Raw genomic sequence first — 19,928 nt, 5'->3', positions numbered from 1 at the left:
GCGGTTCACAGGGCATATATAAAAAAGACAATACAAAAATTAAAAAAGATTAAACCCATGCCCAGTTAAAAACAGTAATACAAATCTAAAACGACAAATTAAAACCCATAATCCCCCATCAGGCCAGACCAGCCATTTCAAATAGGTGGGTCTTCAGGCCACGACGGAAAGTTCGGAGGTCTGATGCCGTCCGGAGCTCCACCAGCAGTTGGTTCCATAATACCGGAGCGCCCACAGAGAAGGCCCTCCCCCTGGGGGCCACCAGTCGGCATTCCTTGACTGGCGGCACCCTGAGGAGGCCCTCTCTGTGGGAACGCACAGGGCGGAGGGGAGTTGATGCCGGCAGCAGGTGGTCCCTGAGGTATCCCGGACCCATGCCATGTAGGGACTTAAAGATCGTAACCAAAACCTTGAACCTCACCCGAAAGACAACTGGTAACCAATGCAATAAGATGTTATAATGTCAAAAAAAGAACAAACTTGGTTTCATCTGATTTGAAATTATACTTTGTTGCCTGCTTTTTAGCTTGGATAAAAGAGTGGCTGTTGTAAGAAATAGAAGATATTGGAGTTACCTGTATAAGGACATGCTTTGAGGTTTGGGTGGCATGGTTATTTATGGTTAATGTTAATGATAATGTACATTTTAAAAATCATTTTGTTAGGCATGCCATATTCAGAATATGGAATAGATATATAGTAAACCCAAATTGTGTACTTTTGTGGCTGTCATGACAAAAAACATATTATGCAAGAGAAATGATAGCTAAACATAGGTGATTAACCTAGGATGATATACTGGAATTTTCCAAGGGAGATTTCAAAATAAAATCAAGGGAAGATTTGACATCAGAAAGATATGTATGTCATTGGTTATTGCAAATTCATTAAATATCTCCCTTGCTTCATTTTAGAACCATTACTCTTGACAAAGACAAACTAGGAATGAAACGTAAAAGCATTTTGGTAAAAATTCAACTAGTGATTAAATTTAAAAGCCTTTGTTTAAATAACACAGTTCTCATGACTCTGTTCTAATGTCATAGGGAACCACTGATCAATTGAATGTTGGTAGGGACTAAGTTAACTGTTGTGGGAATGAGTTAGCTGGTGCCTTAGAGCATCAGTTAGAAAGACATCTATCACATCCACTCAGTATAGCTATAGATCAATCCATAACGCTATGTCAGCCTTGGGAAGAAATTTTTTAAAGATAATAAACATTTAGAAGAAAGGAAAATTTTTAATCTCTTATGCAGATACTGTATAGTAAATATACAGTAGAGGATTCAAAGGTGAAGATCATTCCTTTCTTAGGACTGTTTTTTCCTTAACATTTGCCCCTGAGTAATGTTCATCCCCCCTTCATGGATTACTGCCTTGTCGTGGCGAAGGGGCTTGCGTAATTCAATGAAGCTATGAGCTATGCCGTGCAGGGCCACCCAAGACGGACAGGTCATAGCAGAGAGTTCTGACAAAACGTGATCCACTGGAGAAGGAAATGGCAACCCACTCCAGTATCTTTGCCATGAAAACCCTATGGACAGTACCAAAAGGCAAAACGATATGACGCTGGAAGATGAGCCCCTCAGGTCGGAAGGCGTCCAATATGCTACTGGGGAAGAGCAGAGGGCTAGTACTAGTAGCGCCAGAAAGAATGAAGCGACTGGGCCAAAGCCGAAAGGACGCTCAGCTGTGGATGTGTCTGGTGGTGAAAGGAAAGTCCAATGCTGTAAAGATTTTTTCTCCATAGGAACCTGGAATGTAAGATCCATGAATCAAGGAAAGCTGGACGTGGTCAAACAAGAGATGACAAGACTGAACATTGACATCTTAGGTATCAGCGAACTAAAATGGACAGGAATGGGTGAATTTAATTCAGATTACCATCAGGTATACTACTGTGGGCAAGAATCCTTCAGAAGAAATGGAGTAGCCTTCATAGTCAATAAAAGAGTAGGAAAAGCAATACTGGGATACAATCCTCAAAATGACAGAATGATCTCAGTTCGAATCCAAGGCAAACCATTCAATATCACAGTAGTCCAAGTCTATGCCCCAACCACCAGTGCTGAAGAGGATGAAATTGACCAGTTCTATGAAGCACTACAGCACCTTATAGAACTAACACCAAAAAATGATGTTCTTATCATCATGGGGGATTGGAATGCTAAAGTAGGAAGCCAAAAGATAACTGGAATAACAGGCAAGTTTGGCCTTGGAGTGCAAAATGAAGCAGGGCACAGGCTGATATAATTCTGTCAAGAGAATGCGATGGTCATAGCAAACACTCTTTTCCAACAACCCAAGAGACGGCTCTACACATGGACATCACCAGATGGTCAACACAGAAATCAGATTGACTATATGCTCTGCAGCCAAAGATGGAGAAGCTCTATACAGTCAGTAAAAACAAGACCAGGAGCTGACTGTGGCTCAGACCATGAGCTTCTCCTTGCAAAGTTTAGGCTTAAACTGAAGAAAGTAGGGAAAAGCACTAGGCCACTCAGGTATGAATTAAATCATATCCCTGTTGAATATACAGTAGAGGTGACAAATAGATTTAAGGAATTAGATCTGATAGACAGAGTGCCTGAAGAACTATGGACAGAGGTTCGCGACATTGTACAAGAGGTAGCAACCAAAGAAAAATAAATGCAAGAAAGCAAAATGGCTGTCTGAGGAAGCTTTGCAAATAGCTGAGGAAAGGAGGGAAGCGAAAGGCAAGGGAGAAAAAGAAAGATACGCCCAATTGAATGCAGAATTCCAGAGAATAGCTAGAAGAGATAAGAATGCCTTCTTAAATGAACAGTGCAAAGAAATAGAAGAAAACAACAGAATAGGGAGGACCAGAGATCTTTTCAAGAAAATTGGAGAAATGAAGGGCACGTTTAATGCAAAAATGGGCATGATAAAGGACCAAAATGGCAGGGACCTAACAGAGGCAGAAGAGATTAAGAAGAGGTGGCAAAATTACACAGAAGAACTATACAAGAATGAGCTTAACGTCCCTGATAATCACAATGAGGTGGTCACTGACCTCGAGCCAGACATCCTAGAATGTGAAGTGAAGTGGGCCTTAGAAAAACTGAGCAACAACAAAGCTAGTGGAAGTGACAGTATTCCAGCTGAGCTATTCAAAATCTTAAAAGACAATGCAGTAAAAGTGCTACACTCAATTTGCCAGCAAATTTGGAAAACTCAACAGTGGCCACAGGATTGGAAAAGATCAGTTTACATTCCAATTCCAAAGAAAGGCAGTGCCAAAGAATGTTCAAACTATCGCACCATTGCACTCATTTCTCATGCTAGTAAAGTCATGCTTAAAATCCTACAAGCTAGACTTCAGCAGTATGTGGACCGAGAACTACCAGAAGTACAGGCAGGATTTCGAAGAGGCAGAGGAACTAGAGATCAAATTGCCAATATACGCTGGATCATGGAGAAAGCTAGGGAGTTCCAGAAAAACATCTACTTCTGCTTCATTGACTATGCTAAAGCCTTTGATTGTGTGGATCACAACAAACTGTGGCAAGTTCTTAAAGAGATGGGAGTACCAGACCATCTTATTTGTCTCTTGAGAAACCTATATGCGGGTCAAGAAGCAACAGTGAGAACTGGACACGGAACCACTGATTGGTTCAAAATTGGGAAAGGAGTCCGGCAAGGCTGTATACTGTCGCCCTGCCTATTTAACTTATATGCAGAGCACATCATGAGAAAGGCAGGGCTAGATGAATCAAAAGTTGGAATTAAGATTGCCGGAAGAAATATCAACAACCTAAGATACGCAGATGATACCACTCTAATGGCAGAAAGTGAAGAAGAACTAAAGAGCCTCTTGTTGCAGGTGAAGAAGGAGAGTGCAAAACTTGGGTTGAAACTTAACATTAAGAAAACCAAGATCATGGCATCTGGCCCTCTCAATTCCTGGCAAATAGATGGGGAAGAAATGGAGGTAGTGACAGATTTTATTTTCCTGGGCTCCAAGATCACTGCAGACGGGGACTGTAGCCAAGAAATTAAAAGACGCTTGCTCCTGGGGAGGAAAGCCATGGCAAATCTAGACAGCACACTAAAAAGCAGAGACATCACCCTGTCAACAAAAGTGCGTATAGTCAAGGCTATGGTCTTCCCAGTTGCAATGTATGGCAGTGAAAGTTGGACCATAAGAAAGGCTGAGCGCCAAAGAATTGAGGCCTTTGAACTGTGGTGCTGGAGAAGACTCCTGCGAGTCCCTTGGACTGCAAGGCGATCAAACCGGTCAGTCCTAGAGGAGATCAATCCTGACTGCTCTTTAGAAGGCCAGATTCTGAAGCTAAAACTCAAGTACTTTGGCCACCTAATGAGAAGGAAGGACTCACTGGAGAAGAGCCTAATGCTGGGAAAGATCGAGGGCAATAGAAGAAGGGGACGACAGAGAATGAGGTGGCTGGATGGAGTCACTGAAGCAGTAGGCGCGAGCTTAAATGGACTCCAGAAGATGGTAGAGGACAGGAAGGCCTGGAGGAATGTTGTCCATAGGGTCGCGATGGGTCGGACACGACTTCGCAGCTAACAACAACAACAAATGTTCATCCAAACTTTTTAAAATGCTGATAAAGTCATTTGACTCTAAACTGTCATTTTGAGTGTTGACTATTTCTGACTGCCTTAATTTTAACTATTCTGAGATTCTTTCTTCTAACATTATTGCCCATCACAATGACTATGTTTAATGAAGAAAAACATTGATTATCCAAATAAATAAATAAACCTCAATCTCACCATAGTTGTTTCTTGTATTGATCCAAAACTGTTAATGAAAATATTCACTGCTACATCCACTGGAATTCCTAAAACATATGCATAAGAATTTTTATTCTGTTTTCTCTCTTTCATCTTTCATCCTTTTATTTTTGTTTCTGACTCTTAAATAAAAGATTTATAAATACACAGCAAGTAAAAAGTAATTCTAATTCTATATTCTTTAATGAATATATACCCAGTTCTAGTTTATGAAGAAAATTTCAGAAAAACAGCCATACAAATTATAAACAATTTATTACTTAGTATGACCAAATATTAGATGGGCAGATGAAAAAAGTAATAATTACTAAAATGTGGTTAGCTCAGCTTATAATTCAGATAAATTTTTGCATATAATGGTATATTAATTTATAGTGATTGACAGCTATGTTAGTTTGTTTACAGCAAATTCAATGTTCTAACTTACATTTAAAATACATAATCTGACATTTAATTTATATCCTGTTTTATAGTTAGAACTCTAATCAATTCTCACCTACCAATGTCTAGCTAATTTACAGAAATAAATAATTAAAATGCAAATTATTGATGCAACAAACATTTAGAATAGCAAATAAATTAAAATAAATCTACTTTGTTATACATTACCCAACCTTTGAAATTTGGTCTTATCCTGGGATCATAAGTAAGCAGAAGTCTATTTAAGATGTTACTTGTAGAATTAGCAGGTACTCTTGCAAGGTCTTCAGCTGATTGCTGTCTGTTAAAAACAAAAAAAAGCTTTACTTATTCTTTTTCTGCACCTTTATAGCAATAGCATTGGCACTTAAGACATATATCACTTCATAATGTTTTACAGCACTCTCTAAGTGGTTTACAGAATCAGCTTATTGCCCCCAACAATCTGGGTCCTCATTTTACCGACCTTGGAAGGATGGAAGGCTGAGTCAACCTTAAGCCAGTCAGGATCAAACTCCTAACTATCAATAGTTGTTCAATTAATCAAAAGACTCAAAAAGATCTTAATTTCTAAATGTACTAATAACTACATGAATTTGAAGCATGATACATGAAAGCACATACAATTGTAAATGAAACATGAAATTTTAATGCATGAACTAGGATACATGAAACTGTATACAATAATACAAAGCAAACCTAAATCATTAAGATTCGTCATTACCATTTGTTTCTTTTATTACAAAAGAATAGCATAACTTGCCCTTCTAGAAGGGTTAACTGGATTTGAGATTGTTAAAAGGGTTAAATATTTGGGGGTGTATTTGTCACCCTCAAATGCAAAGTTATATAAAAATAATTATGAAAAGTTATGGGGAAAAATTCAAAAAGAATTGGAGAGTTGGGAAAAATTGCAGTTGTCTCTACTGGGAAGAATTGCAGCAGTGAAAATGAATGTTTTGCCTAAATTTCTATTTTTATTTCAAATGATACCTATTCTTAAAAAAGACTCAAATTTGGAGGAATGGCAAAAGGGTATCAATAAATTTGTATGGGCAGGGAAAAGGCCACGAGTTAAATTTAAGATTATGCAGGATACGCGTGAAAGAGGTGGTCTTAAAATGCCCAACTTTAAATTATATTATGAAGCTGCTGCATTGTCAGTGATAAGTGATTGAATTAATTTAACACAAGGGAGATTATTAAATCTTGAGGGCCACGACTTGTTATTTGGCTGGCATGCATATTTATTGTATGATAAGAAGGTAGATAATGTGTTTAAAGTGCATATTTTAAGACAGGCATTGCTGAGAGTTTGGAAAAAGTATAGACATAAGCTAAACTACAAGATACCTTTATGGGCAATTCCGAAACATGCAATAGAAAACATAAATGTTGGCTTCAAACATGATGTGACTACATATAAGGAGATCTTAAGTTTGGAGAGGAACGTATGGTGTTTGAAGCCATACAATTTTTTACGAGATGAGAAGATTGTTCAAACTTGGTTTCAATATGGTCAATTACAGGCCAGGTGGAAAGAAGACCAGAAAATTGGCTTCTCAATGACTGATGAAAATTTGGTAAAGCAAATTAGAAATCAGGGTCCAGCACATATCAAACGGATATATCTTGCATTGATAGAAATTGACTCAGAAACAGAACTTGTTAAAGATTGCATGATAAAGTGGGCTCAGAATATTCAAGAAGTTATCACAATGGACACTTGGGAAAAGATTTGGGTGAGGAACGTAAAATTTACACAAGCTCAAAACTTAAGAGAGAACTTTTACAAAATGTTTTATAGGTGGCATTTAGATCCTAAAAAGCTTGCAAGTATGTATCCGAACTACCAACCTAAATGTTGGAGATGTGGTGGCGAAGATGCAACGTATTTTCATATATGGTGGACCTGTAAAAAGGTTAAAGCTTTTTGGATTAAAATCTGGTGGAATATGCAGAAGATATTTAAGCAAAGGATAAAGTTTTGTCCGCAATTGTTCTTATTGGGCATAATTACAGATACTACTGTTGTGGACACCAAGTTGATGCTGAACTTAATTACGGCAGCAAGACATTTAGTAGGTCAATATTGGAAGAAGGAGGAACTGCCGACTATAGAAGAATGGACTCTAAAAGTTTCTGACCTGGCGGAAATGGCAAAGATTTCGGCTTATTTGAAAGACCATTCGCAACAACGTTATATTATGGAGTGGAAAAAGTGGATTGATTATATCCAGAACAAATATGGGACCAAAAAGTTTCATTTAGCATTTGTATAAGTTTTTTTATGTGATATTAGTATTGCTTGTAGTCATTTCATATGAGCTAGAGTGCGATAGACTTAATAGTTTATTGTTGTTAACATATGGTTGTTTATGATTGTTTTTACTTTTATACCTTGTATTTAGCTCTGGGAAGTCGGGGAGGGGGGAGGGGGGAAGGGGGGAGGGTTAGGGAGGGTTAGGAGGGGTTGGGTGGAGGGAGGGGGGAGGGATTGTTAAAGATAAAATGTATTGTAAAACTTTTCAATAAAAAAAAAGAATAGCATAACTTGATTTCTGGAAATCTATGCATGAAGTAAATGAAGCATCTGAGCCCATAACATAAGTGTTAGAGTTTTTACCATATTAGGCAATATTAGTATCCAAATTTTAAAGTTAAAAATCATATTTAGTGCATTAGTGCAGGTTCGCATCCCACCAGGCTCAAGGTTGACTCAGCCTTCCATCCTTCCGAGGTAGGTAAAATGAGGACCCAGATTGTTGGGGGCAATTAAGCTGACTTTGTAATAATGCCGCTTGGGATGTGTGTGAAAGCCCTAACAAGCAGGCATATACATAGAATGAAGGCTACTGCTAAGCTTGTAAGCCGCCCTGAGTCTTCGGAGAAGGGCGGGATATAAATGGAATTAAAAATAAAAATAAAAAAAATATTTTAAAAAATCATACCATGATTCTGTCACAGCTGAATAATTGTGAGAGGCAGCTCTCATAAAATCAGAAGTAAAAAAGACTGACACCACTTTAGTCCAGATTAGTCCATTACCAAAGCAAGAAACAAGTAAAAGTGTTTCTTAACCAGAAAAGAGATGCTTCAAGCCTGTTAATCCACGCAAATCGGGTAAAAAAGTACAAAAAAATTAAACCTCATTTTAATTAAATAGGCTTTGCATTTGATACACCACAGCACTGGCATTTTAAACAACCATTTCATTAGCTTTCCTACAAAATATGTACTTATCAGAGGTTTAATATACTGTATGTTATTAACCCTGATAACCTTTTACAAAGGCCAACTTCAGCTGAATACCATGCATTGTAGTTTATAGACTAGAAAAAAAATGTCAAGATAGCCAGGATATATAACTACCATTGCAATTTTAGTCCTGGACAAGTACTCAGATATAAAGCTGCATAGTCAAAAGTTCATAAATCAAAGTTACAAACATTTGCAATACTATGGAGTGGTCACATGCAGCACAGCTACAAGAAAATATGAACGGGGAATGTTCAAACTGGAAATAAATATACTAGTAACATTAAATATTCCTTTGAAGCATTTTTCCATGTATTAGCTGTTTAACCAATATATTTATGCATAAACTGAAGAACTGAATATAGATTATATAAGTATTTTATTTATGGCAGAAATTATGAAGCTCAAATTATTATAGTTTGGACATATTATAGAAGCAATTAGCACTCTTGATTTTGAAGACATTAAAACAAAATAAAAACAAAATTGAAAAAAAAGAATTTTGGTTAAAATTGTGCTATAACTGAATGGGTATTGCAATTCTCTGATATCTCCCACAGTGTTTATATTATTATAAACACTTAATAGTCACTTAAATTAGAACTACAAAATGCCCTGTCCATTTATAGGAGAGATATTGTGGTTTGCCTGGATGGTTCTGAAATAAATTCAGCAATGTGTTCCATTAGAGCAATAGTGTCAGGGCCCACTTCAAAACCTCATCCCAAGAAAGCAGTACCCTTGGAATTGTTTCATCTCAAAAGGAACTTTTATTAGGAGAAACTGATAGCAGGCATAGAAAGCAGGATCTGAGAGTTTCCCACTCAGATCAATAGGTTAAAAGAGTCCCACCCTGACAGTTCATCTGGTTTAAATGAGCCAATTCCTAGGTGTTAAGTCCACTGTGGGAATGGAGCTGATAACGGGTCCGTTCCCATGCTTGTTGGGTCTTCACACCTTCCCTTCCACAGCGAGAGACAAGCCAGATGCCCTGAGGCACATTCCTTTCTCACCCCAGGTTGACAACAAGGGAGAAACAGTTCAAAGAGTAAGTATATAGAAACAGCAGAAAGGATACACTGTAACAAAGTAGAAAACATATCACAGAGCCTTCCCCCCTCCCCCTCATGAGAATGGCAGAACCCACAGAAAGAAATGGGAAGAATTGAAGGAGAACCACACCCCAGGGAATGAATGGGTTCTGACTATAGTTCAGGAAGCAAATGAGAAAAATGCAAAGGCTGTTCATTTGCAGGTGAGGAATAGAAAGATCATAAAATGTCTGCTAAATTAATAATTCAGATTAAATTATATTTTATAATTTACAACTGATCCATTCAGGATAAAATTATATTCTTGGATTCTCTCTTTTGTTCAGCTAAAGTATACATGAAGAAAAAGCAAAAAAAAATAATCAGGGATTTTTTTCTTTCTTTCTAGGAAGCTATAATGTTAAAGGTGGCTTCCACTTTGCTGCCGCGGTTGCTTGGAAGGTGAGCTCCATCTTCCACATCCAATTTCCCTTCACTGGGGACCCTGGAAAGGGTTGAAAGTCGCCCTGTAGCAACGATGAGCAAGGAGGGGATCCCCACTTGATTGCAGGAGGGCAGTAGCCCTTCCGCTCAATCCGGGGCAGCCTTCCAAACTGGCAGAGGAAAGATTGGCCATAGCAATATGGCCTGTCATTAGGCTGCAGACAGCCAAAGTCAAACTCACCATTAAGCACTTCGAAAGCAATGCAGATGAAACTGGGTGAGATCTGATCTTCTCTTTACCCTAAGTACCTTCTCTTCCTCTAAGAGCTGCTCAAAATATCTATCCCCCTGTGAGGAGAGAGGGAATTTTTATCCCTCTAAGAATAGCGGCAACTGACTACCCAGGGGAATCAAAGTATTAAAAGAACAATTTTAATCTAATTGGATTTATTTGGTCCTGAAACTTGGGGACCAAAAATTTTCCTATTTTTACTGGAGACTCGTTTTTATCTATAAAAAAGAAATAAAATTAGAAAAAGGATTAGAAAATTTTGGACTTAAAAAACCTTAAATGGCATTGGTGACATCTTGTGGTGAAATTTGGTATTACAATTTGTTATTTCCTAAAAGAGACTTGGCTCGAAACCCAGACCTTAGATAAGACTTTTCTGACCTTGGCACCATCTGTGAGAGACTTAGTTATAAGAGAACAGCTGGGCGGCTGGCCTACTTGAACTGTGAATGAAAACCTTTAGTGACTTTCAGAGTTATATGTGGGAAATTGCTTTCCCATCTCTTTACTTGAGGAATATTGGTCACTATATGAGATGTTGAAATGCCTTGGTTTATAAAATTTTGTTTGACAAACAACTTTTACTAGAAAGACTATTTATAAACATGTGAAAGAGATGGATGAAGACCAGGAAAAGATTCTTTCCATGTTGAAAGCAATACATGAAACCATTCTTTCAGCTTGTGATAAAATAAGACCTAACATAAAAGATCAAGATGCTAGCTTAGAGACACAAACCTAAACTTTGACTACAACCAAAGAACCAACGATGCAGAAGATAACAGAAGAAGTGGGACAATGAAATATTAAGACAGAGGACTCAACTGACCAACAAATACAGCTGATGGAAAATCCAGAAAAGGAAGCGACAACACTGAAAATGGAAATAACTTTCTATATAAATCAGAAGAAATTTGAAAAAGAACAGATTGAATGGACGACAAATATATCAGAGCAAGCATGGGGAACTGGAATAACAGGGAGACAATGTGGAACTGGAATAACAGAGAGACAATTTAATGAATACAAATGGGCTAGTCCTTCAGGAAAACAGGCAATTAAATGGTTTCCTTTATTTCAAATAATATATATAATAATAGAGGGAGATCTATTTGACGATCTAAAAGCACTGATATGGAAGCCTAGTTGGCAAAGGAAGAAAGCCAGAATAAGGTTGAAGAAAACTGGGGTTTTTACTTATTAAGAGGGAATTTCATATTATTAATTATAGTGTTAAAGGGAGATGTTGAGATAAGGGGAATTTTGGTCATTAGATTTAAAATACTTGGAAATTAGTTGAAAATAAGGATTTTATCTGTTTAATATTTAAAAATTACACCTAAAAGGGAAAATAAAATTAATTATTATGAATATGTTTGATTTATTGATTAACCCAGGTAATATACATAATGATTTTGATTTATTAAAGGGGTATTGTATTATTAAGTAGATGATTTTATATGGTAGATAGATAGCTTTTAGGAAATACAACAAGATTACATTCATATAGATAAAATGTGTATTTTGGATATTATATTTTGTTATGAATTGAGACAAGGGAAATAAATGTTGGTTACCCAAAGCCTGAAAATTATAAATATCAAAGGTTAAATTGGAATATTAATGAGAAACTAAAAATTGGGTAAAAATAACAGGATATGGATTGTTTATGAAGACTGAATGTAATTAAGATATGTATAAGCTAAAAAAATATTGATAAATGTAATAAGGATGTTTTTATTGAGTTGATATAACTGTACTAGCTTAAATATGAGACAGTAAATGTTAAGGGAAAAAGAGAACAAATATCTGATGTTGTAACCTGAGATTTGCACTAAAGATTTTGTTATCGAAATATTGATTAACCCAGTCACCACATTGCTTTTTAAATACTTAAATGTAAAATGGGAAAATTAATAATTTTTTAAAAATGTTAAAGAACTGATTTTCACAAAGGTAAGGATCGCCACATTCCAGTTTCTTCTTTTCATATTCTATTAAAGCTCAGCCATTTACTGTGAGATTTCTTAGATTACCTGTACAAAATGAAATACAGCAAAAGGCCAATTCATTTTTGTGATTAAATGGGAAAAATAGTATATCCTATGTTTCTCTGATATTACACTCAGGAAATTGAACAACATAGAATGATGTTTAGTATGAAGAGAAATATTGTATAAGTATTTTAGAAGAATTCTGTATTCCTTTGTTCTGGCATAATCAAATGACACTTTTGATTTTATATCATGGGGAAGCAGAAAAATGTCTTAGCTCCTTAGAGCTGAATTCCTTTTGAAGGGGGATTAAATGTTATTTTATTTGTTGCTTATTTGTCTTCAGGCACTTTATCTCCACATTTCCTAGTTAAGCTAGCTTTTTTTATCTATATGACCTTGGCTATAAAGAACAATTAAAAAACATAAATCCTATAGAAGCTCTGCTTGCTTTTTCACTTGCAACACTACTATGTGTTTTTCCTTTTTTCTCCCCCCTTCCTCTCTCTCTCTCTCTCTGTCTCTTTTATATTTAACTTTGTTGATGTCAATATATTTCAGTAGGTTTAGCAGCAGAACTCCCCCAACTGCTTCATGGAATATTCAGCATTGTCGTCATCTCCCTCATCATCCTCATCAGTTTTTAATGCAAGGGGCATTTTGTTCTTTGTTATTGCTTCTAATATTAATTAGAAACTATTTAATATTAAACAATTTAATATTAGAAAATATTAATATATTTCATGGTGCGCCTTTCTAAAATGTGGAATCCAAGGTTTATTGTCTTTAGACTAGTATGGTTAGGTCAAATTTTTTGTGGAAGACTTGTTTGTGCCTTCAATATATTTGATGGAAAAAGTCATTTCTCAATGTCTATGGTAAAACTGAATGATATGAAATTAACACTGTTTTAAGCAAATTTATAGCAAGTTGAATAATTCCCTGTGAAGATTTTAAGGTATAAATTACAATTACTATCAGTAAACTAAGTTTTAATATTTTAACTTTTGTCATATATGTTAACTTTATTATTGACTTAAGTATAGAATTTCAATCCCTCCATCCTAGGAAGCAGAAAATGGAAGTGAAATCTGGGGTAGTATTGGAATCCTTTTTATGTGGGCATTTATTTCAACATCTCTACTTAGTAAGATGTATATAGAATATATTAGATCAGCTATGGAGCTAGTTTGGTGAAGTGTTAGGGCACCAGCTAGAAACTAGAAGACTGTGAGTTCTAGTCCTGCCTTAGGTAGGAAACCAGCTAGGTGAGTTTGGACCAGGCAATGGAGAAGCCAGATTCACTTAACAACCATATTACTGATTTAATATCTGCAGTGATTCGCTTAACAACTGTGGCAAGGAAGGTTGTAAAATGGGGTAAAGCTCATTTAACAACAGTTTTGTTTTGGGCTGAATTGTTGTTGTAAGTCAAAGACTGTAGTAGGTTTAGCCATGAAATGGTGATTGCAGAAAGGCATAGGGAGTATTATTACAATAATAAATCATAAAGACAGAAATGTGTTTCCTTCGATAGATCTAGATTTCCTCATCATTATTCAAAGTATAGGAATAGGATACTGCATTAACAAAATGTACAAGATGTTTTCTAAGGTTAACTGCTGCTGTCATAAAAATCAGATGCCAAGAAAAGCTTTCCTTTCCTTTAATCAGATCTCTTGATCTCTCTGATTAAGCCACCGATACTAGAATCTATGTTTATGTGTAAATAGCAGAACACTTCCTGCAATTTTTATTTATTATACGTTTATGGTCAAAAACAATATTGAAGTAATAAACAAAATATATGTTTATGATGATAATAAAGCAAGTTATGAAAATGAATGCATGTGATAGACAAAAATGGTTAAAATCAAATCAAATGAAGTATATTTATAAGAATATACAAATGAATAATAATAGGCAATAAGTTGATGTCACCAGATGACATCTAATGACATCTAATTGCAATTGGAACAGAACAAAATTAAGCCACTTTCTTAGAAATTTCAGAGGTGGTATCTGCTAATAAAAAGTGCTAATAAGATTCTGTCAGATTCAGCCCAGCTCGTATGCTGGGCCAAAAGAAAATATAACTAAACTGATTGCCAATGCTAAGGTAATGGCAATGCAACAGGATATGAGCAATTAATAAAGTGCCTACTGTAGTATCTGCAGTGGTGAACTGCAATGGCAATCTAAATAGAGCATATTATTAAATCACCTTCTACAAGCATAAATGGTATGGCACTGAATCTCAGGAACAGCAAAAGGGCTGGGGCAAAAATAATTCCTAAAAGATAATTAGGAGGCAGGTCTCTGAATTTACAAATCAACATTAGAATACATTGCTTTGCCTCCAAAATGCCTGCTCCAAACTAATTACTACTAATGCTTTATGGATAGACCATTCAGAGAAAAATAATTTACTATGACTTTCCTCAAGGAAGTGTTGAATTCCTCGATATGATAAGATGAAATAATGATTTTTTTCCTCAAAAGTTTAATTTCTCAGATGGCAAATTCACATGCAAATAATGATAGACGTAGAATTTAGTTCAATACTCAGGGAAGCCTTACGGATAATTCAGGGGCATGGAGAATGATTCAATATAGAATAAATATATTATGATTCTAGAATCATAATACGCTTATATTTCATAAAGACTGAACTGGATACCGTAAAGCAAAAGCAAGAGTACTGTAGTTCTAAATAGTTAACTGCCATTCAGATCTGCCTTCAGATTAGAAAACTGAGGTGAAGCTTTGACAATTTGTTGTTTCCATGTGGAAGATGAATGAAAGAGGATACAGTAGCTAATATTTAAGGACTTGATTCGTTCTATGTGAGTGCCAGTTTGCCATTTATTATCGCAGTTAAATGTCTTGCAGAAAACTGGATCACCTTTATTTTAAATTAAATTATAATTAAATATGTTCCACAGAATAGCAGCTAGTTAATGCTTGGAGGCACTTCCAAAAGGCTATGACAGTGGTTCAGCTCTTTTTCTTAATAGTTCAGACAAGCTAGAATCCTATATAGTTGCATAATACTGATGAAAAATGTATGTGCGGTAATAAATCTGCTCTAATATCCTTTTCTTCTATTTGCAGATTTAATATTAAAAAAATGTTTATGCTACTACAGGCATAAATACAAATTTACTTGTCCAATGTTATTGGTGTACACTACAGTCCTTTCTCTACAATTTACCCCAGGACTAAAAGCAAACAGATTAGATATGACATGAGAACAACAGTTTTGCTCCACTCCAAATTCTACTGTTATTACACACAAGAAAACCCATAAAAAATTATTCTAGTATTTTCCTTTACTTTCTGCCTGTTTTGCTTTGTGATATTCCAGTAAGGATTTCGTTTCACAAATTAGCAAGAGATAAATTAAAAGACTTTATGAAGAAAAAGCAGAGACCAGTAGAATTTCTGTTGTAGTCAAATTAATGGGAATGCTAAATACCTATTTCTGATTAATCACTTCATAATTTCACTTAATAATTGAAAAATTAGTCACCTCAAATACCAGTTAATCTATTAATACCTTCACATTATCTTCACTTTCATAACTTGCATTTCAAGGGAAAAATAATACAATTTTTCCTTATCCAACTTGATATTCTTTGTGGCTAGTACAGCCCCAAAACATACGAAGGTGGGAATTCTGTCATACGTCTAATTTAATTATATCTATAGAATTAAGTAGAGGAAGGCCAAATTAAAAAAATGAGATAAAGTACTGAAAGTTGACTCAGCCATATGACTCTGATAAAAGCTGAATACCAACAGCATCTGTTGACGTTTCAGCATTAAGTCAAAAAGTTAGTTTATTATGAATTTGTCCCAATCCTTATATCCGATAAAAGCAATATAATTAAATGGATTTGTAGCAGCATTTTTACTATAAGGAACACAAAGAGATCACATATTTAAATAATTAGATAATGTTATAATAACACTTTGAAAACAAAATGTAAACAACAAAAATGACTTTTCAAGGTTTTGTTAATATTTCTTTTAATAATCAGTATTGCAATCAGTTGATTAAGATCTAAACAGACATAAAAAAGTTATTCAATCACTCAATACTGTAATTATATCATTAAAATTAAACAAAAGAATATGGTAAGAACTCTCCTATTTTGGAAACAGAAAAGTATTTTAAATAAATATTTCAATATAACATAAAAATTAAGACTATGCAGTTTCCAAAAATGCTTCAGCATGCACAGAACAGCACATGTAGCTGCTGCCTATACATCTTAAAACAGTGACATATTTGCCCCCAAGATCATAGACCTGCCTTAAAGATGTAGCTTCTCTGGGTTGTTGCAAAGGAGTTAGATTTGTGTTACCACATGAGATTAAATCCAATGCACTATACAGCTGATTCATGCAACATCATATTGCTTTAGACAAATAGTAAGATAATATTTATTTAAATATTTAGTTCAAATTAGAAATTAGAAAAATATTTTTTATTCAAAACAATTACTTGATCTCCAAGACTAAAAACTTTATTAAAAACTAAGCTTTTGTCAGCAGCTGCTGACGTTGTCAAAGTATAAGCCAGTATCTGGGGACGCTCATCCTTATAGTCTTTGGGAAGCTAAAGATTTTGACAATGAGCGTATCATAGGTCTGTCCATCACTCGCCCACCTACAACTGGCTGCATCAATCCTGTTTCTGTTGTGCTAACTGACATCCATTTGAATTTTACCGGCCAATCAGGGCAGGTAGACCGGTAAAACAACCGGTCTTATAAGCAAGCTTACTCTGATGACGTTGGCAGTTAGCCGACGAAAGCTAAGTTCATTAAACAGTTGGTTTATATTTATCCCGGTAGTCAGAGCACTTGTCATAATGTCTTACAAGGTTTGAAATTCTTAGTAGTAGTCACTCGGCGCCAAATCTGGGCTATGGGGGGGTGATCAAAAATATCCCAACAGAACTGCTTCAAAAGTTCTTGGGTGCGTCTAGCAGTGTGTGGGCGAGCATTATTGTGAACCAACACCACACTGGAAGTGGTGCCATAGAAAATCCTGCCAAATATGAAGATACGAAAGGAGTACTGCTAATGAACTTCATGGAGTGTGGTTCAACCATCAGTTCAGAAGTCTACTGTGAAACATTACGAAAACTCAGATGAGCCATCCATAACAAGAATCAGGGCATGCTGACTTCCAGTGTGGTGTTGGTTCATGATAATGCTCACCCATACACCGCTAGCCCACCCAAGAAGTTTTGAGGCAGTTCCGTTGGGATGTTTTTGATCACCTCCCCCACATTGCCCAGATCTGGTACTGAGTGACCACTACTAAGGAATTTCAAACCTTGCAAGACAAGTAATATAATGTTGTAGTTTTGTAATGTGTATAATAAAAATTCTGTATCTGCAAGTGTCTGTCATTGATAACCAAATGGAGGTTTATTTTCAAATTGCCAACAAATATGAATTAGAAGTTTTAAATATTTAATAATTTATAATTAATAGCCAATTTTTCTTTGAATAGAATAGTTTGTACTTAAGGCTTATAAATATAAGGAAATTAAAATTTGTATGTGGTTATATATTTGAACTACAATGCAAGTAAAAATGCAAAAGGACTACTATTGGACTGAGTATGCAGAATAATAGATTTTGAAATAATTGGATTTAATGAAATTGTTAATAGAGGATTTTTAAAACATTCATATACTGTACATATAGTAATACATTTGTACTCTATTTTCTTACAAACAGTATTTTAACGTAATACTATTGATTTTGCTGCAGTATCTGGAAATCCTGATAAATGAAGCAAATTAAAGTTGAGTAAAGATCATTTAAACTATATGAGAATTAAGAAATTGATAGCCATGTATATTTTATATTCATAAAATAGTTTGGGACATATACATACAGTATTTTGCAAAAGAGGTTTATACTAGATATTATTGTAAATTTAGCACATAACAGCATATATATTAGGAGGATATAATCACTTTGGATATATATTACTGAGGTTATAATCTGAATTTGCACCGTTCAATAAGCAATTCCTTTAAACTCTTTGAATAAGGCAAAATTCAAACTCAATATATCCTTTGTTCTGTTTTTTAAACTTTTCCAATACCTTTACCCTTGAAAAAAAACAAAAGAACCACGACTGCACAAAATAAAATTGTATTGTCCAAACCTCAAAGCAAAATTCATACCACCTTTGACTATCACATGGACCCTATGTTAAATTTTTAGAATAGCAGATCCTGTTCACTTAGAGGTCACTGATGTCAATTACTAAAAAGTCATTGCAGGACTTCTGGTTTTGCGCGGTAGCGACCGATCACGGGCTTGTGGATTCTCCGCACCCCCGTGGCTAATTTCAACCTGTCTGGGGACTCTAAATGGGTCTAAGTCACCCCGGAGAGGCGACAAAGAAAAAAGGGTGCTCCAGCGATTCTGGAATGGCGGAAGCCATTCTGTTCAACTTGGGGAAAGCCTTCTAACCCAACAGGAGAAAGGCTGGCCATATTGCATCGACCAGCCCAAGCTACTAGCAACCGAAGTCCAGAAGCACTAACCAGCACTATTGTGAACAGCGTGCTTGAAACTGGGTGAAAAATTCGATCTTCTCTTTTCTATTCTACATTTAATTTCCTGGAAAAGATCACCAAGGAGCAAAATACCTCCAAAGGGAAGGAGGGGGATTTCCGCCCCACCCTTATACTAACAGAAGCGGCAAATTAATCTTTTTATGGAGGATCAAAATATATGGAAGTGAAATAAATATAAAACCTGAAATTTAAAACTTAAATCTGGATAAATCTAAAATTGTTTGAATGGTTAAGACTCTCATTTTAAATATAATTGTTCATTTTGGAAATTGAAAAACAAATAATTGCTGCTAATCTGTGTTTGTGACCTTCAAAGTTTTAACAACAAAGAATAGCTGTGACCAAAAAAGACAATAATCTGTGCTGTAGACAAAGAGAGAATTATAAATTTCAGAAAAAATATTTTTTTAACTATTTGGATTACAAATATCTATTTAATTGGGACTCTAAAGCTATTTGCAGATAAAAGAAAGGAAAAGAAAAACTCAAATTCTTGGCCATCATGGATCAGAGACACATAGAAAGAAGATATCAAGAAAAGATAAATACTTCACAGGAGGAGATATATAGTATACTGCAACTAATTCAAACAACAATGACTTTAAACCACAAAGAAATCCAAAATAACTTTGAAAATATAAATCAATCTATTTCTAAGTTAACTTTACAACAAAAAAAATCCCAGAAAACAACAACAGAGAAGGAGCAGATAAAACAGATAAATGGATATAGAATTGAGAATAGGGACTTAAAGATGGAACTTAACAAAACAAGGAAACATAATTTAATCCTAGTGGAAAAAAATTCAAAAGATTTGGAAAGAACAATTTATCCCTTAAGACTACAAAATAAATCTGAGGACAAGAAAATAGATTGGATAAAATGAACTGTAGAGATGTCAGGAACATTGGAGAGAAAGGAAATGATAAGAGAATTGGAGAGAAAGAAAAAGATTTTCAACAAACATGGAACATGGAAAGTCAGAAGCCCCGTACAAAGACACTTCTCCTGATTTACTTTTTATATCTACAGCAACATTTACGAACATACGGAAATACATTGCTTTTTCCATTGGGCAAAAGAAAAAG

At 35.3% G+C, this 19,928-nt stretch overlaps 1 protein-coding gene across 1 annotated transcript in view; it reads right to left on the bottom strand.

The window, feature by feature from the left end:
- GLRB (glycine receptor beta) overlaps window positions 1-19,928 on the bottom strand; it is a gene marked incomplete at both ends in the record, with an annotated part of 50,236 nt that overhangs the window by 26,732 nt on the left and 3,576 nt on the right. The window contains 2 exon segments of the mRNA XM_081333036.1: window positions 4,768-4,835; window positions 5,403-5,509. Of these exon segments, the coding sequence (XP_081189162.1) occupies window positions 4,768-4,835; window positions 5,403-5,509 (175 nt within the window).

Source organism: Vipera berus (genome assembly GCF_964194415.1).
Source record: "Vipera berus genome assembly, chromosome: 7".
NCBI classification, from domain to species: domain Eukaryota; kingdom Metazoa; phylum Chordata; class Lepidosauria; order Squamata; family Viperidae; genus Vipera; species Vipera berus.
The sequence above is the reverse complement of the archived record's forward strand: the minus strand, read 5'-3'. Positions and strand labels throughout refer to the sequence as shown.